General features: G+C 43.3%; 1 protein-coding gene across 2 annotated transcripts in view; it reads left to right on the top strand.

Annotated features, from left to right (window-relative positions):
- The window catches only part of SCARA5 (scavenger receptor class A member 5), a 1,246,105-nt gene that overhangs the window by 1,005,404 nt on the left and 214,521 nt on the right, over positions 1-26,180 (top strand). For both annotated transcript variants that reach the window (XM_069605636.1, XM_069605638.1), the window contains exon 7: positions 2,811-2,864. In XM_069605636.1, coding sequence (XP_069461737.1) covers positions 2,811-2,864 — 54 coding nt within the window. The remainder of the gene's footprint in view (positions 1-2,810; positions 2,865-26,180) is intronic.

Here is a 26,180-nt window from a genome sequence, read left to right as displayed (position 1 = left end):
ACTCCCTCACTTCACACCTACCGTCACCAGAATGGATGGCTGACAATGCAAAACAGGGACAGATTTTAATTTCTTCTCCTGGTTCACAAATCTATCCACAGTAAGGCACCACTGTATCTATCCTCCTGTATCCAACTCTAGAAGCATTCTCGTAATCCCCGCTCTGCCTCCACGACTACCCTTGCGGCGATTCAACCTCCCTGTTGCTGAGAGACAGATGAATACATGATCCATAGCTACTGCCCCTCCCCCGACCCTACATCGCACAGGTGAGAAACGTTACTCACTAAGACAGCCGTACCACCCATATCCCAGACAGGTACAGCAGAATAGAAACATAGTGATCTAAAGTAAAGATGGTGGGATTAAGCAAGCGTACAGTGGAACCACACTTTTGCATGCTTTAGACACAAAGCCAATATGCACTCACCATGAAGAACAAACACTAGGTCAAATATGCACTTATAAACAAAGAATATTGATTGCATCCATTTAGGTATGAAGAATACTAACATAAGCAACTTATATAAGCTGAATGCAATAGAAACAATATGACTATATAGTTTACTAACATAGAAACGCGACAGTACTTAGCAGCCATCTTTTCCAAAATAGATGCTACAGCAAGCATTTGAGTAAATGAAAGGCCTCAAGGCTTCACCGGCAAACCAAAATGCTGAATCCACTAAAATACATATTTGTGCAGAGCCAGAAAAATAGGTATGCAAACAAAGCCAAGGTTACTGAGAAAATAGGGAGGGTCCGGAAGGCTCAGAGAAAACACAATATAATAATTCCCAAGGCATATGCCATATATTATTATATTAATTAAAAGAACAAACAGCCTTTGGAGGTCAGGTGCAGAATCATTATAAGACTTCATAGGGAACGGACCAAGAAAGTCCCTATAGGTAGTGGAAACCATGGCACTCACATTAAAATGTGCTAAAATGCCTATAAATGCAGGTGAAATAATTCCAAACGTGGTCTCATCACATGTGACCCAACTTGAAGAATAATGCCCATTCATTAGCAATAGACACATATAGGGCACGTGCCTCACTCCTTGCGCATTTTCCATGCACGAGCCGCCATGCAAAGACATCTACAGAGGAATCACTCTGGCTCATGACATGGGAATAAGGGATGATATCTTTTTTAATTGAAAGGAAGGCTGTCCGTGGACCTCTCTTCCCTGTACTCTCGTTTTGGCTCATGTTTTAATGACCTGTCAGTTGCCCAAGGTTGGTTGGTAGAATGCCAACCAATAGGGACCCTCAGTGTTAGGCCACCCCATACATGTTGTGCCAACCAATCATTTATTTTAGAGATGACATGTATTTACTATTGTCAATTAAGAGATGGTTCCAGGTGGAGCTATCAGATATGAGTAACCCAATGAAACCGTTAACACATATGGAGTATATAGTCAGTCAATTCTCCTAACCTATCCCCTCGTCCTGTGTTTTAAAAAAATATGATGTTGTCATTATGACGTGTTTTTGGTTTATAATGTACTTTTTTGTTTGAGAGCTCTGAGAGCTGTGACCCTATCGCTTGTATGATGTCCCAGCTTAATTTTGGATGTTAATAAAGCTGGGTTTTGCCTTTCATTTTCACTATTGCTGTCATTGAGTCTGAGCTTTACTGGATCCACACCTACTGCATAATTCTAGGGTTTCCCAGGCCATCGTTACTCTGTGCTTCCTCTCGCTTCCGCTCCTTCTCTCTTCTTGTTCCACATGCATGGAATTCTCTTCCTCCAGAAATCCAAGAAACAGTCCACATGGATTTGTTCAAAACCAAACAAAAACCCTACCTCCTTGCCTCCGAGTTACCCTCTTCACCTACCTCTCATCTAACATGTCTTCCCTTTCCTCTAACCTGCCTCTGTCGCTCTCTTCCTCTGCCTCCACTCTAGCACTTCACCCATCATAGTCACATGCCGAGCACAGCTGGCTGTACCGCCTACCTGCACTTAAAATTGTCCAATGTTCAATGTCCTTTATCTATGTCCACCTATGTATTGTCCCCTGTGACTGTTCCATTTACTGCCCTCCACAACCTGGTCGGAATGTCCTTCAATCTCACCCCATTGTAAGAAGCTCACAAATCAGATTTCTTACCCATTGTACATCCTTTTGTGATCAAAAGAACATTGTTCTTCGTCTATCTATAGAAATAAATAAATAAAATCCTGCTTGAAATTTACTGATTCAAGAAATGGTGTGAGAAAAAGATAGAAACTGAGGTTATTGGGTCATGCTAACAAATACAATTCCTGTCAATGTCCTACCTAGCTTTGGCCTCAGCCATCCTAATTTTCCCTCCAATCTCACTGATACAGAATAGAATTTGGAAGTAAAATGTGATTTTTCATAATGTGAAAAACAATATGGTAGATGATTCATCGCCTGACATGCTTCATGATTATCATTGTATAATGGGCCTCCAAGAATCATTAACGTATGATTGAAACGAAAGGTGGATTATTGCGTAGATATGAGCTTAATGGTGATTTTAAGACACAAATTTGCAAGCTATGAAATTTGTAGATATTTTTGGGGGATGATGGTAGTATGTCGTCAGATGTTGTCCTGTAAGACATGGTGTATACATAAGCCCTTACACAAATACGTAACATTATCTGTGAAAATAGGTACAGTAGTCTTTCTTCCATTGTGATGAAGTGTAGTCAATGTTTGTTTCTTTGCTGGCAGTCTGTTCATTTTTTTCCTGTATGTCTGAAGTCAGCAGTGCCCCGTGGAGCTTGTTTCATCATCTTTGTGTGTTTTCTTTCCATTTCCTAGGAGAACGTGGTTTAAAAGGAGAAAAGGGTGACCAGGGAGAGGGAAGCGATGCCGGTAAGTCACCCTCAAAGCTATGTGTTTCCTGTGTTTGCATTTGATATTTATTGAGCATCCTCTGTTTTCAGTGTCCTATTTTCATTTGGCAACATCAATGTGCCCCAATGCAAACAAGCGATGCATTATTCACGTGTGATCGTTTATAGGAGGTTGAGTGATTTTCTTGTGTTGGTAACAGCGCCTAATTTTGATGCTTCTGAGTTTTATTGCACTGTGCCCACTGAGTAAATTCTAGGTTTATGAGTGAGTTTCTTACCCAACGCACACTCGACAGCAAATTCTCTCTGGGCGCTTCAGTACATTTTCTGGTATAGAGCCCGGCCCTCGAAATCTAACTTAGACTGTTGTAGAATCTAGAGTGTGAAGTTGAATGTTCATCGTAGGCAAAAGAACTACATCAAGAATTGGGCGGTAACCCTTAAATGCGGCAGTAACGCTATTACAGCCGCATTTAAGGGTCCGCCAAATCACAGGGTTTGGCAGTATTTACCCCAGCTCTGAGCTGGGAGGAAATCCACCGGGAATTTGCCAATTGTTGGCATTATTACTGCGCAGTAATACCACCGACGGTAATCACGCCAAAAATTCCCCATTGGGTCCAATGGGGAATGGCGAATTCCCGAATGGGCCCAATAGGGAATGGGGAAGGACTGTTCCACCAAACCTGTGTTCCGGCGCTAATAGCGCCAGACCGGGTGGCGGTAGCGCTACTAGCGCCAGCGGTAACCCGGTGGGTATACCACCAGGATACCGCCCGACTTGTGATGAGGCCCCTAGAGTTTTGGGAGGGGCCTTCTTGCACACCTGTTTCTCTGCCAAAGCAGTCACTTACCCTAGTAATAGTGATACAGGGCCCGATTCATGGAATATTTGCCCAGTTCAAAGTGACTTTGCACTGCTGAAAATTGACTTTGCACTGCCGACCCAAACCCTGATTCATGGAACCGTGCGAAGTGTATTTTTGCCGGGCAAAGTCTGGGCAAAGTCATTTTGTACTGTAAAAATGACTATGCACTGACTTTGCCCAGACTTTGCACTGCAAAAATACACTTCGCACGGTTCCATGAATCAGGGTTTGGGTCGGCAGTGCAAAGTCACTTTTCAGCAGTGCAAATTCACTTTGAACCGAGCAAATATTTCATGAATCAAGCCCACAGTGTCTGAAGAAGGGAGTACGATTCTGCAAAAAGTTAAAGGGCCTCATTACACAGTAGGCGGTAAGGGTTTACCGGTACCGGTAAACCCTTACCGCCTTACTATGAGGTCCCTTTGCGGGTTGTAGAATTTTACGCCTGCTTTTTGCAGGCGTTAAAAACCAACCCGCAAAGGGACCAGGGAGCTAATTACGGTACCGCAATTTGCAGCACCGTAATTAGCGCCTTCCCCATTCCCATAGAGCCCTCTGGGGCAAAAATGGGAATGGGGAAGGGCAATGGGGGAAAGGGGAATTACCGCCCCGCCAACCTTGGAATAGGGCGGTAATTCCCCTTTCCACCAAGGCGGTGCCGGTATTTTACCGGCATGGACCAAGGTGCTAATAGCACGTTGGTCCACCGCCATCCGTGTAATGAGGCCCAAAGTAATGCACAGGGATTTGTAACGTCGTTCACCAATCTCTTCTGCCCCTGGATGCAGTGGGTGCGCGTTCTTTGCCTACTTTAGCAGTTCATTGTGAGAGCCATGGTATAGATAGAGGTTCTAGTGTCGCACCAGCAGCTTCATACTCCTCTCACGAATAGCAGTTTTCTCTGTGGATGTGATGTGATTCCAATGCAAGGTTTAGCCAACAAGTGGGTCTCTATGAAATGTAAGTACAAAATAAACACATTTTGCTCCAAAGTGTAATTTGACGGTGGCGAACCGTTACGTTTACACTTTAATGTAAGCGGTTCCTGACGCCATATGTTGGTCATTTGCACTGCAGGGAGCAAATGTAAAGGACAAAAGGTGGCCTTCACACTTGAATGTCAACTGAAGCCCTTCACATTTGCTGGCATGTTAAGTGGCATGTATGGCAGGGATTCATTTCAATTGGGAACACTGCATAGCATGCAATCCTGGTAAGCAGTGTTCCCAATTGAATTCAAACCCTGCCTGACATGCTTATTTGTAATTGTACACCAGGCAGAGTGTACAATGGATCCCTATGGGAAGACCATAGGGATCTCCAGCATTTGTGCCGCAACGTAAATCCATGCCGGTGCAAATGCTGGAGCATTTGTATGGCAGAGAGAAATGGAGGTGGCGGAAGCGCAAGTAGAGTGCCGCCTCTCCGCTATAGAAATGCTTGAAAATGAAAATGTAATGGAAGGAGTAAAAGTCTTATGCATAGCTTTTACGCCTTCCGTTGACGTCACGGCTCTATTAAACACGAGCCCCAAACAGTGGTCGAAGTGAGTAGGAGCGGTGCTCCTCTACTTTTTTTTAATTACCTTTCACAGCTCCTATACTTTTATTTTAAAAAGAAACCGTCCCGGAATGGTTTCGTTTTAAAATAAAAGTGTAGGAAGAAGTTGAAACTTGCCCTGAACGTTCCATTAAACAGCATGTGCTAGTGTTTGGTGGTCTGTATTGTGTGTGGGGAGGAGACGTGATGATAGGGTTTGTGGGGAGCGGGGCAGGCCAGCAGGGAACATAGCTCCACTACTTCTTTTCGTACACTTCGACCACTGGCCCCAAAGGCTTCCACTGTCCTTATGGTGGACCGCAAACCTGCACTGTGCCCTTCATTTCATACAGCCGCATATCGGTGCAAAATAATGACCATAAGAAGGTGACCACATCACAGCTATTTTTTGATTCTTGAAAGCAGAGTCATAATATCAAGAGCGGATTTAGATTCATACGACTCTCTGTATGATGATACTTGTAACCCTTCATTTCAAATAGAAAAACAAAGGTGCGATCATTCTCTTTGAGTCACTTAGTATTTAAAAATATTTTGCCAGGTTAGGTTATTGTGATTTTTGGACTAAAATGCAAATAAGCCATACCAAACAGGTAATTATTTCAAACCCAAAAATTCACGAATAATGCTATATTGCTGGATGAACAGAGCTGAGTAAAACAACATGGTCATGTGCCTGAGTTACAGACATTGAACAAATCCCAGCTGTGACACTTAATCAAGGTGTGAGATCCTGCATAACTCATTTTATCTCACTACGCCTTACCTTTCAAAATTGATAGGTGAACGATGATGAATGAATTTCATATTTTCCCTTTGGTTTGAAATTTTAATGATGCTTTGTAAATAATGAAAGTTTCATTTTCTTTCAACCACAACAATTAAAAACTCTTTAAAAAAAATTGATAGTAGCCAGAAGGATCTTCTTCAAAGTGTATTCTATTTAGAAAAGGCATATTTGCAGTTAAAGAATTTCATGACATTGTTCTTATGTGTAGTGTGGCACACATTTGTTTATATGTCCCAGTCAGGCTCTGATAAAGCCATGGTACAGCATAAGCGAGTTGGTAACTATGTTGAATGGAATAACATGCAGCACATGCAGCTTTACTGAGTCTTCAAAGACTGTAATGAGTGAATAAAATGCCTTTTCGAGAAGTGCCATAAGGAAAGGATGAATAGGAGGAGGCGGGGGAAGAAGGATGAATAGATAACCTATGCAAGATGTTTAAGTGGAGGGACCTCAGGATAATTAGGAAGTCCTAAGCTTACCTTCTGATCACATTCCAGGCAATATAAAAATAATAGTCATTGATCCTGGTTCCATGCCAGTCCATTGGTGTATAGACTAATGTGTTCTTTACCTAGTTGCATTACTACCATTTTCAAACTATTGTTTTTGCACATTCTTGTGCCTAATGGGGGACAACTCCCTACAAATTCTTTTTTCTTTTTTCCTTCATCCTCAACCTTCTATAACATTCAAATATTTGCTGCTGATGGACGAGTAGAGTGAGTCTATGATGGATATCACTTTGAACATGGCCCTTTCTTCAACTGCTGGCCGATGGAAGGATTCGAGTTCTGGGAGGAAGTGATAATGTGTTTTAGATCCAAACACCATCCATGGGATGTGGTTCTGATGACGTTGAACTTCCTCTATAAACAAACTGTGATGGGAGAGGCGTGCATACTTAGATCTATCAGACGATCAGTTTGGTGGTGGAAATAAAGCAAAGGGGGAATTATTTCATTTAAGAATGTATGTTTACAAGGTTTTTACCCTGTGCACTAATTAATAGCTCTGAGTCGAAGAAGATGGACTATATTTTTTCCTTAGTCACCAGGACTGGTGGAGGTCCCGTTGTATCCGAGCCAGAATGCAAAGTTGTTGTAAGGAGAACTATTTCAGTTTTATTTTCATTCAAGCTGATCTTGTTGTCTGCAAGGAGAACTATTTCAGTTTTATTTTCATTCAAGCTGATCTCAGTTTTGGGCATTTATTTTGGGATTGTTTGGATGCATAGTCTGGTTGCATTGAGACATTTCCTACCATTTACTAGTTGGAATGTGATTTGAAAATCATCTACATAGAGTTAGAAGGTCACAGTAAAGTCTTCAATGAGGCTAGCAAGGGGTTTCATGCACATATTGAAGAGTGTGGAACAATGGGGCACCTGAATCATGTAGGAGTTGGCTCTAAAAGGCAGGAAAGACTGAGGACCCAGTGAAATCCTGCAATCCTTGGATTTGGACTTGAGGCCCACACCGGCACTCAAAATACATTTACAAATGGATGGTCTGCTCTAGTTCCTGGTATCCAAATGAAATAAAAAGCTGAAGGAGAAGATAACCTTAAGTACTTTGCTATGGATACTGCAAAAACCAGCCAAGAACTGCACTTGCATTTCCCAGAGTGAGAGCGGAACGGGCGCTAACGTCTCTTGACTAGGCAGGAGCAGCCGTGGATGATAACTGTGACTGCCTTGTCCTCTGAGTTTCATAGGCCCAGTTTAGAGACGTGACCAAGACCCACAGAAATATTGATGATGCGAGAGTTTGTCGCAGAAAAGGCTGATACCCAGTGCCAGTCCTCCGTGGTATGCATACTCATCCTAAAGTGCATCTTTTGCTTCTCTTCATCATTGAGGGCCCCCTGTACATTGTCTGGTACTTGAACCATAAGAGCCATACCATACATCCGCTAGACAAGAAAGCCTGCATGCCATTCCAGCCTCAATGAGCTGACCGTGGGTGCCCATATACCCCCCCGCAACACTCAAGACATCGGCTGATGCCAAACCTACATGGCAAAGTACCAAACTAAACATTTGATGGCTGAGACATTATCCCAGCCAAGAAAACTGAACTGTGAAGTAGAATCTACATCACGCAAACTCAGCTATCCCACCACGACGTTCAGGTCAAGGAAGATGTTTGATAACATGAGGAACCCGTGCTATGACATTTTAACATTGATGAACTGTAGAGAGCTTTTAATCGGAGCACTTGAGAAATTTTACACATCAAAATGGCGGCTTTTCAATAAAGAAACCGTGCTTACCCATATACTATAAATTAAAGATATATGGTGAATATAAAACATAACTCTACCAATGGCTTCCTGTACTTGCCTTCAATGTGATAAAGTATTTCCCTGTATCTCAGCAAAGGACAGTTCACAGAACCCTGACTGCATATCTGAAAACCAATCCCAAGTCTCAAATCTAGAAGCGTTAGGAAAAATGGTGACCCAAGATTTCTTCAACGGTTAAAATGTTCTATCTAATATTCAGCAAATGTTTCAATGTTGTCCAAAGCAGATTTTCAGTTGTCTAGCTTATTGATCCAGTGTGAATTAATTCTAATACGATAGGTTGAATCTGATGTAAATTACATCGAATGATAAAGCAAATTGAGCCCCTATTATTGTGGGATTTAGTGTCAACTAGAAAAATTCCTTTGGAGGCATGTATATAGAGGCTGAATATTGTCAAGAAGATGGCTGTCTGGTTGATCCTGAGACTAAATCCACATGATCAAATCATCTTCGGCCTAGATCAGCTATGTTTACTCTCTCGTTAGAACACAGTGTGCTCTGGCTGTATTGATCTATGTGGGGTTTTGAGGTGGAAGGCTGTGTATACTGTGAAGTGTTCTTTGGGGGTATGGAGAGCCAGTGGAGCTGAGCAAGAGCTTGGTTGACCTTTGAGTGTTTGTGTAAGTGCAGAATGAGTCTTGCCACATCATTCTGTGTGGCATGCAGGAAGGTGAAGGTGTTGTTGGTGTGTCCAGTGAAGTTGAATTTCTGTAGTTCAGGTTGGAGTGGACTGTGCTAAGGTAAGTATGTTTGTCTGTTGCTTGTGCATTTGCAAAAGTGGATGTGGTAGCAGGAAGTGACTTTTCCGAGAGAATCAACATATTGGTTGAATAGGAGAAGGGATAGGGATGTCCCTTATGGTATGCTGTACTTGACTGAGGTGGGATTTGATCGATGGGGGTGGGGGGGCGTAGAGACCATTCGTGTCCTGCCAATGAGAAAAGTGTTAAACCAGTTGAGAACAGTGCCTGAGAGTTTCATCCTGTGAATAGGATGTTTAGGAGGAGGGTGTGATCAGAGGCGTTGTAAACTGTGGAGAGTTTGAAGAGGACTATACGGTCTGCCTATCCATTCTCAGCAATGCTGATGAGGTCATCCAGGATGTGAAGGGTTTCAGTCATGGTGCTGTGGCCTGGGCAGAACCTACTTAGAATGGGTTGAGTAGGTTGTTTGTGGTTATTTATTTGCTGTTGGAGTTGGTTTGTGACAAAGCGCTCCATGAACCTGGTGAGGTATGGTAGTGACTGTACTGTAGTATTCAAGGGGTGTGGGATTAGAGGATAATTTATTGTGGCAGGGGGATATTTGTCCTGTTTTCAGTGAGGGAGACAAGAGTTCATCATGTTGACTTAGTGTGGAGCCTGGAAGGGTATGCAGTTAGATGTGTCCTGAGCTGGCATGCATAATCTATGTGTGTGTACTGATTTTGTTTTGGCTGTGAGGTCAGGATGGTACCTTGGTCGATGGGCTGGAATGTGTCACAGGCAAATGTTGGAGGGTTTGGAGTGGGGTAGGTTCACTGTCTGTGGTGTGGAGGGCTTGTCTAATGCTGTGTATTTTAGAGTTGATGCTGTCCATGAGGGAGTTGCATACTGAGGTGGATAATGGTGTGGTGGGGTGGATTGTGGTTTTGAGAGTGACTTGATGATTTTGAAATTTTTCTGTTTGTGATTGGGGGTGAATCGAATTTCCTGGATATTTTGGGTGGCTTGGCTCTATGTGTGACCATCCTGTATTTGGCAGAGGAGTCTTTGTGTGGATTCCTGGTGGAGGGGCAGGTGGTATTTTGCCATGCTATTTCTAGCCATCTGGCTTCCTTTTTGATGGAGAAAAGGGAATGTGGTTTCTCTCTTCCTCTTTCCTATTCCCTCTGTACAACTTGTGCACAGCCAATCCTTGGCTCTCTCACTTATTACCGCTGGCTTACAATTCCAAGTCTATAAATCCCTGGCATTTGTAGGTGTTCCCTAAATAATTGCTCCCTAACATTTCTGGCCTCCATATTTCAAGGGCTGGCCAAGCACATTTCGGGGCCATCGCACAATTATGCTTCTACTAATTCAGGCACTGCCATCACTGGAAAATGCTTGTTTGCAAAGGGTGTCTTATGTTTCTTCTTTCTAGATCAGCATTTGCTTCTGTTACATCGACTGCCATTACACACGCCCCCTGGTACACAATCATGTTCTAAGTAGACCCTCTGACACTAACCACATTGTTCTGTGCTCCCTTTCTTTCACTTTTTCCTCCTGTAAGGGGGGCATGGTGCCACAAGTATACACTGACACAAGATTGCAAGTTTCAAAACCTTTATTTGTATATTTTGATTGGGGGGTTGGGAGAACTCCTAGCTTGCCCTAATACAAAAATGGGAGCAATCCCAGCCATAGACTAAAGAAAACACAGCCCTGCTCAGTCTTGTTAAAATAATAATGGCCTAGGTTAAAAAACCTAATTCCAGCCCTTACTCCAAGATAACAAATGGATGATGGGACATGGATTGGGTCAAAAGAAAATCAGTGTGAAAAAAAAATGTCAGTGTGGATGAGTCACCGGCTCTCCTCGCGTTTTGCAGCACGTGGTAAGGTGGCACACTTGGCTTGGGTGACACACTCTAGCTCCAGACACACAGATGCAGTTCAAATATCGTAGACCAGGGTCCGCTTGGCATACCACGATGAAGTTCAGTTTTTTGGCAGTTCAGCAAAGTCACCACAGTTCACAATCACGGCTCAGCTTCTTCTCCACAAGTACAATTTCACCCATTTCTCCCGCTGCCGGGCTCGGACCTTTATATCACAGTTCATGGGGTTCCCTTCCCCAAGCTTTGTGTCTCATTCACTAGGGTCCACTCCGTCGGGCTCAAGTCTCTCTTTACATTCCTACTGTCAAAGACTTTAAAAAGTGCAAGAAGTATTCTAAGACATCTGCATGACCACTTCGACCTTCTTTTGCTTTTCCCTTATAACACAAAAGTTCCTTTATTCCTTATAACTTCTCAAGCATACAAAAAGAAAGTTCAACAAAATCTTCACCAAATGGCACTTTCTTCCAATGCCTTCCTGTACTTGCAGTTTTCACTCTCAGGCTCCCCTCAGTCGGGTGCACGCCTTGATTCCCACTTTCTCCATGTATGTCTTGTCTGCGCGATATCACAAAGACCTTCAATTGTACCACTTCCTACGGCATGACCACTTTACTACTTGGTATTACACTGCGCTTTTAATCACTTTAGTCTTTAATTGATTTCCTCACAGCTGCCATCTTATGCGCACCATTTGCTTGCCACTTTGTTGCCGCTACAATCTTCGTTTCACACAGACCGGTCTTTCAGGGCATACACTTCACTCACCGGCTGTGTGAACTCCTTGTGTTTGCAATGGGCCTGTTCCTGGAGTCAAGGTTTGCAGTTCACAGCTGGTGTCTCGCCTCCCCAACTCTGTCGTTCACCCCTGGAGGGTGGCTAATAATATGGAAAGACTATGCAAGCTTTCTCTTTCCTTTCAATCGGCCTTTCATCCGCAACCTTCAGGTTTCTCTCCCCCTTGCTTCTGCCCTCGGTCTGTCATCCTGATCCACCTGGTTTGCCACGGCCCTGGAAGTACTGCTACATTATGTGTCTCACCTTGCTCAGAGTGTGTGCAAGTGCTCCACCTTTTATCCGTGTGGGGGGAGTTAATGTGTGTCAGGTGTATGCAATTGTGGTCAATTGCCTGACCATATAAACCGGACATGTCAAGTGTAACGTATGAGTGTTCTTTTATTCCCTCTTAGACCGCCTCTTCCTCGGCTCAGTATTTGTATAGGAAAGGGTGGAGGGGAACTGGGATATTGGAATAATCTAAAAAATAAGATGGGATTGGGTTATTTAAAATGGAGGGATACCATATCTCACCATTAGATGCCTCACCTCCACTCCCTGAGGTCCCCTCACCCAGGTGCTCCTCCCGCACTGGTCCACACCCAGGGTCTGGATCCAAAGACGATGGCCATGCCCTGGCCACCTGAGCAAGAGACCCCCGGGGACTAGATGGTGAGACACCCTCTGGTTCCTCACACTCCCCAGACCATGGTATGGTTGCCCCTGGCAGTGGCACAATATGCCGATTTCTTAAACAAGGTACCGGTTTCATAAGACCACTATGATGGTGATTGGTGCAGTATAAACAGCCCAATAACATAAAATTACATAACATAACATAGAGTACTGTGGGACTAGGGTGCTATCTACTTGAAGACCAGGCTTCTTAAATAACAGACATAAATGCCTCTTATTGTCACTGAATGTTCATTTGCATGGCTGCAGTAATGAGTTCAACTCATTGTGTGAGCTCCAGAAGTCAGGGGCCCATGCTTTGCGACTTCCTACTCACTATGCCAGGGTTTGAAATTGAGTGGAGCAGGGAGCTATTTGGCTCCTGCTTCTAGCACAGTAGAACCTGGTTAGCTTGAAGCCAACAGCTACAAGGAGCTACTTTTGGCTGCTAGGACCAACTGGTGCTTTCCGAACATGTAAATGTGACGTTAACTTTGAGTATTTGAGAATGTTAATAAAGAATAATTCGAAAACATTTAATATACATTTAAACACCATGGTTCATACAAAATGGACAAAAATGTAAAGGAGCAACTCTGGTAGCTCCTGGTTCCCCTGCGGTAGCTCCTGCCTGCAGGGTGATGCCCAGCACCCAGGAGCTGGTTTTAGCTCCTGTTCATCAAAATCGCAATTTCGAGGCCTGCTGCTCTTTGGATGAATGAGGGTCATCAAAGTTTTTGAAGAAAGTAGTAAAGCGCTTCTTTCTAGAAGACCTCTGTGGAGCCATGACTGCCCTGACTGTGTAACCAGAGCGGGGTCCTCCAGACCCCAGCCAAGAGATGCTATTGCATGGCGTCATCACAAGCCCAGATAATCTGAAGGAAGATTCCACGATGGACAGTCAATCGTGCAAAATTAAGCAATGAGAAAAGAAGTTGGAGACCCTTCCCACCTGCTGGCCTTATGTCATTGTTGAAACCCGCCTGTTCAACCGAATGTTCTGTCCCCTATCCCTCAAAGACCTCATTGGCCAATGCATGACTCCATCTGAAGCTGCAAAACCCAACCCCCAAGATTCACTGCCTGCACTGCTATCACCTGGAACTTGGCTGCTATCAGAATACCTGATGTTTTTCAACTCTTAAATGTTGTACTGTTAAGTCACACCATTAGCTGGCATGAGTATGTTGTGTGGGCAGTCACCATAGTAACCATGAACAAACTTCTACTTATAGTTTTATGTTGCATTCGCATATAGTTTCTTTGGTGTTTTATTTGCATGGCTATTATCACACATGCCTGTAAATGAATAGATGCCTGTATCAGGAGGCTGTAGAATTTGGCAGGTGAGCTCATCAAAGGAGTTGGCTATGGTTTCGTTAAAACCACTCTTCGTCAGGACTCATCCGCAGAAATTCCAAGGATTGGCACAGTGTAGAATGTGATGACCGCCTGCGCGTGGTTCCTCCCCAGAAGTATGGTGGCCCCTCTGCAGTCCTATTCATCCAACTATTTCTTGACATTGTTATCTCTGCTGCTAAGAGTCGGCAAATTGCTTGATTTTAGGTGTCACATTTTAAGAAAAAGTAACATTGAAATATCTGTCTGTCAGTCTCAAACACCCGGTTATTTTTGCTTTCAAAATGTACTATGTGAAAGTAAAGTTTCTCAAAACCTACGCTAAGGCGCTCTGCCTTTCTCGTTTCTGTTGGCTACTTCTTGGGTACTGGTTTCAGTCTGCTGCTGGATTGGAGCTCATTAAATAAAGTATGTGTGTTCGACACCATCTTAAACATAGCACATTCGTCACGAGATGGTGGGTTAGGACCGAGCTGGCTGGAAATAGGTTTTCCGTAGCTGTCTTTCACAAATGAAGGGTAGCATCAAACGACCTTCGTTGCTAGGTGTCAGGTGGCCATGAACAGGTGTGGATGTCTGGCTGTATTGGAAGTTCTGATTGAAGGCCAAACTTCACTCATAGCTTGATGTGTTAAAATAATCATTGCGCTGGTTGCCTTTCCAACACTTCATCGCATTTCTGGGCCGGCAGTCCCTCATACCAACTCCCCAAGCAGCTATAAACACCACTTTCACGGCCTCTGTATTCACCCCAGATAATGTGTACGCCCTCAGAAAGAGAGGCACCCACATTTTACCAGAGGCCGAAAATGTGTGGCCAATGATGTCAACGCTGGCAAGAGAGGCTTGCCACCTGCAAATTATCAATGGGAACCAGCCAGTTTCCTGCATATTTGGGAAATGTTTCCACTATACAAAAGTAAGGGACAGCATTTTTTATTATTCTCTTTCTCATTCTGCGTGTGTGCGTGCGTGCGCACGCCCGCACGCTCGTGTTTACTCGTGCATTGGACCACTTCCAATCAATTATGCAATACAGTATTTGGATCAATATGCTTAGATTAAGCACCCCAATTTCATTTATGTGTTACATTACCTCAAAAAGGTGTTGATGGAAAACTTTGAATTAATGCTATTTCCTATGGGCGTCCTCCATTTCATACATTTTAATCTTCCTTCTCCTGTACAGAATGGGACCTATTCAATAGCACAGCTCAGGGGTCTGCAAAATGCTACACCCCTGAAGTTTTGGATGTGGTCTCCAGGATTCTGCACCCTTGACTATGCTGGCTAGGACGGTTTAGGGTTGTAGTGCAAAACATCTGGCGAGCCAAAGTTTGCAGACTGCTGGCATCCCTGCATCAGCATGCTCACTGGGCGCTTTATGGGAAAATTGAGATGAACAAACCTACTGTGGATGGTGGAGGGGCAGGTCTGACTCTGTTTGTTCTGCCGATAGTCTCGGCTGACACAGAAGCCCATCAGTGCCTTAGAGGCATAGATACCTGCCACAGTATCATTGCAGAAATGTGGCACACGTTGGGATGTCAGTCCAGCATCAGCTGAAACAGACAGGTGAATCCTGCAGGCATAGACTGAAACAATGGTGGTCAAAGTCAAAAGGAAAACAGGAGCTGAAAGATTCAAATGCATTCGCAGCCCGTGGGCTTATGGGTGAACGGGAAGAGGTTACAGTTAAATTGACAGTCATGTCCTCCTCCCCTCAAATAAGTCTTTCTTCTACGTTGGCCTAGAGCCAAAATGGTGCTACTCAACATAGCCTAGTGATGCTAATAACCCTTTTAATATGTAATATTTGGTAAAGCAGGTTCTCACTTTCATTGCAATTACTGATGGAAACGGTAACTCCTCAAGAACCAAAACAATACATGGCAGAAAAGGCTATCTGGATTGTAATCTCTGGGCCTGCAGTCTATACATAGATGACAGTAGAATTCTTCTCACCCAGTAATCTAGTTTATTGAAAAACCAGAGTGAGTTATTCTCCCTTCTTCTTGTAAACCCCAGCACAGATATTGACAGTGTAGTCAGGAGATCTTTCCTTGCCCTCTTTGTGGTGCTGCATATTCACTGGCTCCTCCCAAGCCTAATTTGCATATGTTCATCTCCGTCCAATTGGAATGACTTCAGTGGATTCTCTTCCTCTCTGACTATCTGAGTGATGTAAGTGGATCTCCTTCCTCTCCAGCTAATCTGAGTGAATTCAGTGGATCTCCATCCTCTACATCTACTCTAATTATTTTCAGTGGATCTCCTTCCTCTCTGTCTGAGTGACTAAAGTGGATCTCCTTCTCCAGCAAATCTGAAAGGCTTAAGTGTATCTCCTTCCTATACAGCCAATCTGAGTGACTAAAGTGGATCTCCTTCCTCCCTGTAAGTGACTTCAGTGGATCTCCTTCCTCTCTGACTATCTGAGTGATGTAAGTGGATCTCCTTCCTCTCCACCCAATCTGCGTGTTGTAAGTGGATCTCCTTCCTCTCCAGCTAACCTGAGTGAATTCAGTGGATCTCCATCCTCTACATCTACTCTAATTATTTTCAGTGGATCTCCTTCCTCTCTGTCTGAGTGATGTAAGTGTATCTCCTTCTCCAGCAAATCTGAAAGGCTTAAGTGTATCTCCTTCCTATACAGCCAATCTGAGTGACTAAAGTGGATCTCCTTCCTCCCTGTAAGTGACTTCAGTGGATCTCCATCCTCTCTGTCTGAGTGACTAAAGTGGATCTCCTTCCTCCCTGTAAGTGACTTCAGTGGATCTCCTTCCTCTCTGTCTGAGTGATGTAAGTGGATCTACTTCTTCTCCAGCCAATGTAAGTGACTTCAGTGGATTTCCTTTGTCTCTGACTACTGCCGGATCACATATGGGGCCGCTCAAGAATATCAGTTTATGCCGTATTGTTCAAGATCTTCCTCCTTCTCTTCCTGCAGATGGTGGGAGATCACGCTAACCACCACACCATTTTACCTATGGATAGCCGATAAGAAAAGCCAGTAGTAGGCCCCAGACCTGCCTCTTCACCAAGTATTTATTCATGGACACAGGGATTCTGATGTTAAAGCAGAAGGAAGTCAGAACTTCTATTTTTCAAGGCTCACAAATCCCCCTTGCAAACCGTACTGGATCCACATCAATCTTAGCCTCCGATTTAATCTGGGATGTTTGGCTCACAAAGCCATTCATAGAGGTCCAGATGGCAGGAGAATGTATGGCACCAGCAGGTCATAGACTCTCTTGAGAATTCTCTGCTTCTCAGTTCTGAGGTGCCCTGCTTCAGGAACAGTCTTTCACTGCAACGGCCCAGCACTTCCTGTGAACATACGCGTTCAATCGTTCGACCTTATCTTCAGGTACAGGCAGCATCTCCATCTATTTTTTTTCTCCTCTTAATGTTGCTTTTCCCTATCTTACTCATCATTTTGCTGTGAAAAGAAGTGTAATTAATTGTATTTGACTTTTTTGTTCAATATGCTTTACTGTGGTTTGATGTGTTAAAACCCCCAGATATCACTAAAAAGAATTAGGAAAAAAACATCCCTTCATCAATGTATTCATTTGTGCATTTCGTGATTTCATTCAGTAACTCATGCATGCTAAAGAGTTCTTGCAATTTAATAAAACTCACTTCTTTACCTGGCACAACCATTTAGTGAATACCTTTAGCAAAGAGTTGCCCTGCCACTAACCCGGTGGCAGGGCCTCCTGGATATGTCTCCTTATTTTTTTTTCAGGAAAAGTAATTCATTTCTAGATTTTTCTCTCGAAGAGACTGGAATCTGATTGTCAAGAGTGTGCACTGTCAGCCAGTAGTTTCTCTGTATGCCCTTTTCCCGACCATAAACATCCGAGTTCCACAGGAAAGCATTGGAGCCCTTGCAGTTAAAGGGTTAAACTCGCTGTGCAGCCTGGCTGCGGCACATGTCTCCAGGCTTCTTGCTGAGTAAGTGGTGCCAGGTGAGAGGGCTGCATATGTCCTCTTAAAGTGCAATGAAGTTTGGCCTCTCACGTGGCACATGGGCGGCACACACCTGAGTCTGCTCTCAATAGGAGCACTGTGGCACTCTGAGGGACGTCATTTCACCAAAATTCCAGGGGTAGCGGAAGTGATATCACACGTCCCTTAACCCCCTGGTGACATCACAGGAAGTGATGTCATTTAACCCCCCCCACCCCGAAGTGATATTGCGGAATGCGATGGAACACGACCTTTCACCCGTTGACAAAACAGGAAGTGCTATCACATAGCATTGACCAATACAAAATGAATGGTTACGATATTGCTATAATGTGATGTACATTTCATACAAAAATGGATCGCCATATGTATCGTTAAGATCAGTGTATATTAGGCCCATATTACCAAATTACTGTGAATGGAAGCAGACGTCCATGACCAAATGATAATGGTGTGTTATTATATAGCACTTACGCTTAAGCGCTTTATATAGAAAAAATATACACCCAATATCACCCAACCTGTGTTGGTACTCATTTATCGACCTCAGAAGGATGAAAGGCTGAGTTGAGGCGTTTAAGAACAGAGTAAATCAGTGACTCACCCCCTGAAGTGTGCCTGAAATAAACCTTTAATGATTCTAGCAATTATTGTATAGAATTCCAGAAAGACACATTATTTGGTATCCCTCATCTTTCTTATTTAGGGTCAGTGCTGAAAGTGTTAGACTTGTGTCACTCCTTTTCTTCTTCTTCTTTTTTTAAGGGGCTTTAACAGGAAAGCCAGCCACTCCAGAACTAAAGAGCCACATGTGGCTGGCCACAGCCCATGAGCTTACCTTACAAAAAAAAAAAGCCAAAAAAACTTGTTTTCTTTTTTTTCTAGAGGTCGCAAGGGAGACCTCAGAGGTCGCAGTTGCGACCTCTGGCGACCCCTAAATGACGTCCCTGGGCACTCTCTGGGCATTTATCTCATCGCTCATGACCATAGTTATTAAGTTCTTTTGCATTTCACACCAACAACGAAAAGTAGGAAAGGATTAGGAAATCAGATCCATATCTAATTGATACCTTTTGATGGATACGCATCATATCTCACAGATCCTAACAAGAACTTTCAGACAGTTCTGACCCAAAATAACGGCAGACAAATACTCCAGTGACACATCTTGACCTTCACTAAAGCCATCAAACTTGACATCACATGACACCTTGTGTGTAACGTAATGTAATTGCTCTTGCATAGGTCTTTTCTGCCATTTTGGTTGCTTCATTGTATGGCTAGTACATGAGCTCTCCAGGGTATCGAGGTACCCACTGAGCTAGATAACATCTCCGTCCCATTAATGTGCTATTGATAGGGGCTGTGGGGGGGAATGGAGGGGGGTGGGGTGTGTGCGTGTGTGTTTGTGTGTGCGTGTCTCAGTCAGGATGCAGGGTTCATACTGTCCATTGTACCATGTTTCTGTTGCTCGTTTGGTAGTGCTGGAGTTTGATTGCTGATGGACAAGAACAAGGGAGACTTGTATTCCCAACTGTATGTGTGCTTCCTGGATATCTTACTTCAGCGTTGCGTGTAGGCATGCAGTTTGTGTTGGCTAGGTGGACCCAAAAGGGTTCTATCTCTGTTCTGCCCTCGTTTATCCGGGATTATACAATTACTGTGCCCCGTTTACTGCGACCCCCGAAAATGCTGGCTTTTCTTTTCTATTTTGAACCTCTTTTCACCCTATATATATGTGGGGTGTGGGGGGTATGATGGATGAAGGGGGTCTGCTGGGGATCTCCCCCTGCATATATATGGGGTAAAAAGGGGGTACAAATAAAAAAGGCAGCATTTTCGGGGGTCGCAGTAAATGGGGTGCATTAATCACATAAATCTGTTTATTCTGTCTTTGCTCCGGCTGGTCTTTTCATTCTAGGTTCACATCACTTCCATATGTTGTAAAAAGCCCCAATGGTTCACTTGTTGGACACAGCAAGTCTGTGTTTGTTTTTCTAACTGTGTATGGTAAATCTTTGGGTTCCCAGGGATGGATATTAGTTGGCGTTGTCCTGTTTGCTTCAAATGGTTCAGACCTTATTGTTGCTGTATTAGTGTCAGTTATGGTCTTATGAATAACCAGATTTGGAGGTATTTTCTGAAGAAAAGTGTTCCTCCTTTCTCTGGCGATGTCATGAAATTGACTTCTGAAGTTTGGTCTCCCAGAGTATTGGCAGTTTTCTTTTCCAAACATTTAAACACATCTGATGAGGGCATGCATGCAAGTAGTCACCAAAGGATAGCAACAATCATCAGAATTCCATGGAATATAGAAGCTCCTAGTTAACCAATGAAATCCGGTAGGCATATTCTCCCTGTGTTATATAGCCACAGATGTTCTAATGTGAGTAACATTGTCAGTACCATAGTACGCAAAGCTACCTGATTATGGTTAATCGGAGAAATGAAAATTGGGGTGTCGTATGTCACTCTCTCTAGTAGCAAGGAAGTAATCACGGTCAAGCCTATTCCAGGCATTTACTAAACCATGCTTTGGACAAACATTTCCCAACATGATTGCGTGCTGTGGACGGAGGGACCTTGGCCATGTGCATAGAGCACCATTCACATTGTCATGTAGTGACAGGCCGTGCTTCTTATTTGGGTGATTTTGCATATACAGCAAGATTAGTGGTAGGGCTTTGGGCAATCGGCGACCAGTCTCTACATACTTTTCATAATCTATTTCCTCCATTACGGAGATCTACTGTCCCACCATATTGCAGAAGATGAGCATAGAATAAAATACCTGGAGCTATTCAAAGTCTTACGTATATCTCTAACCACCTGCCTAGTGAAAAGCAAACCTCTCACTGTCCATTACTGCTGAAAGACGGAATCAAGGTGTACATTCTCTAAGAAGCTTTTTCATGACAGTGAGAGTCATTCTTTCGACATTGCTAAACTTCCACCCACCCAGAAAACTTGTCCACAGCAAGACATCATTTTAAATTAAGACATTTAGGCTGTTGAATGAAATCGAATTGCACATTTATGAAGGGAACTTCCAGTGCTTGGTGTGTGGAAGACACAGGGCCTCATCACGAGTTTGGCGGTAGCCCTTAAATGTGGCAGTAGCGATGTTACCGCCACATTTAAGGGTCTGCCAAATCATGGCTTCAGCTGATTTCCCCCCAGCTATCAGCTGGGGGGAAATCCACTGAGAATTTGCCGATTTCCAGCACGTTTACCGCCAGTGGGAAATCCACCGGTGGTAAAAGCGCAAAATTTCCCCATTGACCCTAATGAGGAATGGGGAATTCCCGAATGGGCTCAATGGGGAATGGGTAATACCCGTTCCGCCAAACGTGTGATCCGGCGCTAATTTTTTTTTTTTTCTTTTTTTTTGCAATATTTTACAGCTTTATTGAGGTTAGACTTTGAAAATATGTTTCATGGTATGAGTACACACACACATGAAATTGGTTGGGTTCAGTTGAATAATGGATACATGGCTGATGTTTTGACAAAAAGTCTCCCAGGTATTTTTCATTTGTAACATGCTTTCCCTAAAGTGAAGTAGACGTATGCTTTGTCCAGCCTCTTTTGTTTTTTATTGTTTCTTCAACAGGAAGACGTTCAAATAAATCCATGCACAGACCATTGGCTTATCCTGAATCCAGGAAAAGAAGTGGCAGTTGCATGCAATCAGAAAGTGTGTCAGGATAATTGAATAATTGAGATTCCTCATCAACCATCACAAATCTCAACTGTCACTGATCCAGAAACTTAACTTCAATGGAGCTGCAATAGCAGTAGATGTGAGAATTGTGTTCTTTCCTCCAAAAGTGATGGCAAACATGTATTTATTTATTCTTTAATGTGATTTAGTTTGAAAAAAAATTCAAGCTTTACACATAATACACAAATATACATTTAAGTCAAAAGAAACAAATAAGCAAATATTATTAAGGGAAGAAGGAGAATATTTTAAATAAACTAATAATAATATACCAAAATGATACCATGCATAAAATCTTAGGCCATAAAAATATTTTAAAAATAGCCCAAAAAAAGTAAGCAATACTGTCTTTTCCAAAAGTTCTGTCAAGGCTTAGACACTTAGTCCCTCAATACATCCCTGCATAAGGCCCCAATCTATCCTCCCTTTGAAGTATCCTCTGTGGTTATCCTGAATAAAACAAAAGCTCTTAAGTCTTCGAGAGCCCCTGGCCCAAATGGGCTGGCTAATGTAGTAATTAGGAATTGCCCTGAATTTTGGGCAGATTTATTCTCCGTGCTTTTTGAAAAGATCTTAGCGCAGGGGAGAATCCCCCAATCCAGGCAAACAGCAATCCTCATTCCATTTTGTAAAAAGGGCAACCGTTCTGATCCCAATAACTATAGGCTTCTCTCTATGTTGGACATAACAGGAAAACTTTTTGCTTCACTGCTGTTAAGTGATCCGGCGCTAATAGCGCCGGTGGGTTTGGCGGTAGAGCTAATAATGCCAGCGCTAATAGCGCCGGCATTACCGCCCAACTCATGATGAGGCTCATAGTCTTTACAATCTGTCCCACATTATGGGTCAGACAAACCGGCTCTGGGCAATTTTAGGAAAATATGGTGCAGACCAGCAACCTTTACTGGAATGAGACGCTGAATGATAAGGAATGAGCAGTCTGGGTGGTTCTAGGCCGCCATTTGGAGAGGTTAAATGGTAACGCTGGAACAGCATGCCCAGGCTCACCATGCAGCATGTACATTCCAGACATACCCCATTGGTGCAGCGAACGCCTCCTTTCCAGCTATCTCTCTTCTTGGCACCATGCTCCATAAAATACAGTTGAGTCCCACAATAAATGTGTCCAATTGTACACGTAGCTCCTCCAGCTTTTCCTTCTGAGGCCTTCCTGTGCATCTTATCTATCCCACACCCTCATACCAGTCATCCCAACTATTCACCCGACTTTGCTTCTCCCTATGTGATGAATCCTGTGGAGTCATCACTGATTCCCTGGTGATGATCTCCTCCCACATGGCCAGGGAACAACAGCTGCTACCCGATCCTGACCCTGGTGGTCATATTATGAGGGGGGGATCAAGTGGAGGAGACAGCTGTCGAGGGAAGGTGGTGACCCACCAGGAGAGACGCGGTTTTCTTACTTTTCTGAGGCAGAAAACCTCATAATTGCTAAGTTCTTGATGGCTTGTTGTCACTATACAAATTCCTCCCATTGTAAAACCCCAAAGCCCCTTCCTGCAAAACACCCCAGGCAAAATACCATTAATGTCTCATATACACATAGCGCACACCTGACATCTCCTGTGTCTGATATTTTTATTCTAAACAAAAATCGTGAACAATATTACTTTAGAAGTCCCAGAAATCCCATGTACTCTAACTCCCACAATGCCTCAAGTACTGATGCAAGGAAGAGGAAGGAGTTAATGTGGATTGAAGGAAACACCAAGCTAAACATGCAGACTAGTTGTTATAATGAAGCCTGGGTGCGCGGGGCATTTAAAAATGGTTTCCGCATTCAGAGAGCAGGAGAAGAAGGAAGCAGAACCGACGAAGAAGGCAGCAGCACAGGAATGAACCGTGCTGGAGGAGGCAGGCACTTCCAAACTGCTGCTAGCAAGCATTACCTACCAGAGTGGTGAAAGGCCAAAAGAGACACTACAGGCACCGTGGGAGAGCTGTCAGAGAGCCAGCAGCAGAGCTACTGGATACACAGACGTGCAAAAAAGCAGCAGTCTTACCGGTGGCTGAACACAGAGCTGGCAGGAGAGCTGGGTGAAGGTCTGAAAAGTGAGAAACGCCCTCTCAGAGAGGAGGCTTCACAGCAGCAACCTGCCACGGGTTGGGGATGCTGCCAGACACTGGTGAGTCTGTCTGGCACCATTGGGGACCCTGAGGCATACCGACAGGCATGTGAGCCATTGAGAAACTGTTTTAAATACCAACCAAGTAAAATGCAAAGACAAGACGTGTACACATCCTCATATATGAAATGTCAATGTGGGGAAAGTTGGAACAAGTATAACTACGAGCAAATGAATACTAATGAAAAAGTTAAAAGGCAGAACTTGAACATATCTGTATATATGAGATATCAATGTGGAGAAAGTTGGAACAAGTAGTACCTCAAGTCAATGAAGTATAGATACAATGAAGTAAGACAACTGTGCAATATTAAAAGACAGTGAACTCAAAGAAGAAGTCCTGGTTAAAGAAGAACATCAGACAGTGAACATTTGGGGGGAAGATACCTGGTAGAGAAACATACCTGGGGTCTGCAAGACGCCAGAAGGAGGGGATTCCTGGCATGGGAGTATACCAGGCAATACATTTGAAAGATACTGAAGAATAAGATATTGTAGCAAGATACCTGGCAGGGGATCTAAGAACTAAGCCCTTGCAGACAAAACACCAGGCAAGTGGAAGTTGAATAAGCACATGAAAATTGTGAGAAGGTACCTGGCAGGAGAGTATACCAGGAAGTCCACTAAAGTCATAAAAGAAGCATATTTATATTTGCATAACGCATGGTAAAACATGTATATCAGAGAGCATGTATATCAGAGACTCTAAGAAAACAGGCAAGTGGTTGTTGTGAAATTAAACAAAGACCCTTTTTCCTGTAGAAATCCAAATACCTGGTGGAAGGGTAGAAGCAAAGACCTAACAAGCTCACAGGAGGCTCCTTGATGGAAAAGTACATCAAGTGGTCCAATAAGATATCAAAGAGGTTAAAGAGACACTTGTATCACCCTTAATAAGCTGCTGTTAGAAAGAGACATGTTTGCCATCCTTAATAAACTAGTGTTTGAAAGAGACACCTGTGCCATCCTTAAGGAACTGTTGTTTGACAAAGACACTTTTGCCATCCTATTGGAGAAATCCAGGAGAAGTGAACCACCCTCTGGATCCAATGATTTCCCCTTTGTAAAGAATATTCCTGTTGGGTATATCTGCTTACTTTAACATAAGTCAAAGACCTTTTTCCTTACACTATCAGTTGTTCCTTTTCAGTATGAGGGTCAGATTAGTATGTTTTGGACACTAGGACAGTGTATATGATTTTGATGACCAGACATAGACTGATCTTTAGTTTTAGTTTCCTATGTAGGGAACCTCTCTTTAGGATAGGGACAGAGAGGCCTTCATCCAAACCTTTTATTTTGATGAAGATTTCTGATAATTACAATATCACAACTTTGTGTCCGCCTCCCATTTCTGACCTCTCACACCTACCACTACTGAATGTTTTAGCTTTCTCTGCTTTCTACCTTTTCAACGGCAATGCGCTTTGACGCCATAAACATAGCAGCAGGCACTATAGGATAATGTAACACAAGTTCTCATTTGCAACTCTTTATAGTCTGGCTATACTGCAGAACCTAGTGCCCGAACAAAAGAGTACTGGTCCCACTGCTTATGGTGATACTTCAATCTTAGGGTATCTAGATTTCCTCTTAAATAAATCACCTGATCAAAATCAAATGTACCTTCCTCAGTAATGTCACTATATGTGAAATAGTGCCTTTTATGCAGAAATGTCCAAGTCTTTGGTGAACAATGTGTGTACATAAAATGGGCAGGACTTCCCTCCGGGGGAAGCGGCACTTGCTTTGACTGATCAATTCCTGTTCTCACGTGGGTAAGACAAGGATTTGTTTGTAAGGAAGTGTGTACCTCTCTTGACAATGCCCCACCCTATAGTCCAAACACCCTGCTAGATCGATAATGCTCATGACTAACTGCTCAGTAGCCATGCCCCTCACAGCAGCATTAAGACACAGTTTACACCCACCTTCATCACCATCTGCTCAGTAATCATGCCCCACGTAGCAGCTTCGAGACACAGATTATACACAGCACTAGCATTACACCATTGGCTATTTAGAGACAGGATAGAGAAGGAAACAAGGGTTACACATAACTAGAGAAATATTGGTCTAATCAGATTTCATAACTAGGAAAGAAAGAACAGAGATAAACGTCTTCGTGACACTTGCAATCAAAGGGTCAATGGCTACAGAAATGAATCATATTTAAAGCAGGTGGAAAGACAACAAACTTTCACATGGTCGCCTTTTAGCAAATCTTTTGTAATATCTACCACTACCCTCAAAGCTGTAACCTGTTCCTAGTTATGCTTTCTTGTGGACTTATTGTCCAGTGGTTTTGAATTGAGCAGTTGCTTCTTTTTTAATTTGCATTCATACAAGGATACTGACTCACTAGCCTTAACAATAGAGCATTACATGTTGTGTATGAGTGCAAATCCCTCTACTAATGACAGACGGATAGAGAGCAGCCCCCTGATCAGACAGGGTTTTCAAGAGCATTATTATTGACAAAATACAGAATAACATTTACCAGAGACAAACATAAGCAAACTAAATATTATAATCTTGAATATTAATCGAACATCCTCTCAATATAAC

This window comes from Ambystoma mexicanum, chromosome 4p, assembly GCF_040938575.1.
Source record: "Ambystoma mexicanum isolate Mex_15411 chromosome 4p, UKY_AmexF1_1, whole genome shotgun sequence".
In the NCBI taxonomy this organism is placed as follows: Eukaryota; Metazoa; Chordata; class Amphibia; order Caudata; family Ambystomatidae; genus Ambystoma; species Ambystoma mexicanum.
The sequence above is the reverse complement of the archived record's forward strand: the minus strand, read 5'-3'. Positions and strand labels throughout refer to the sequence as shown.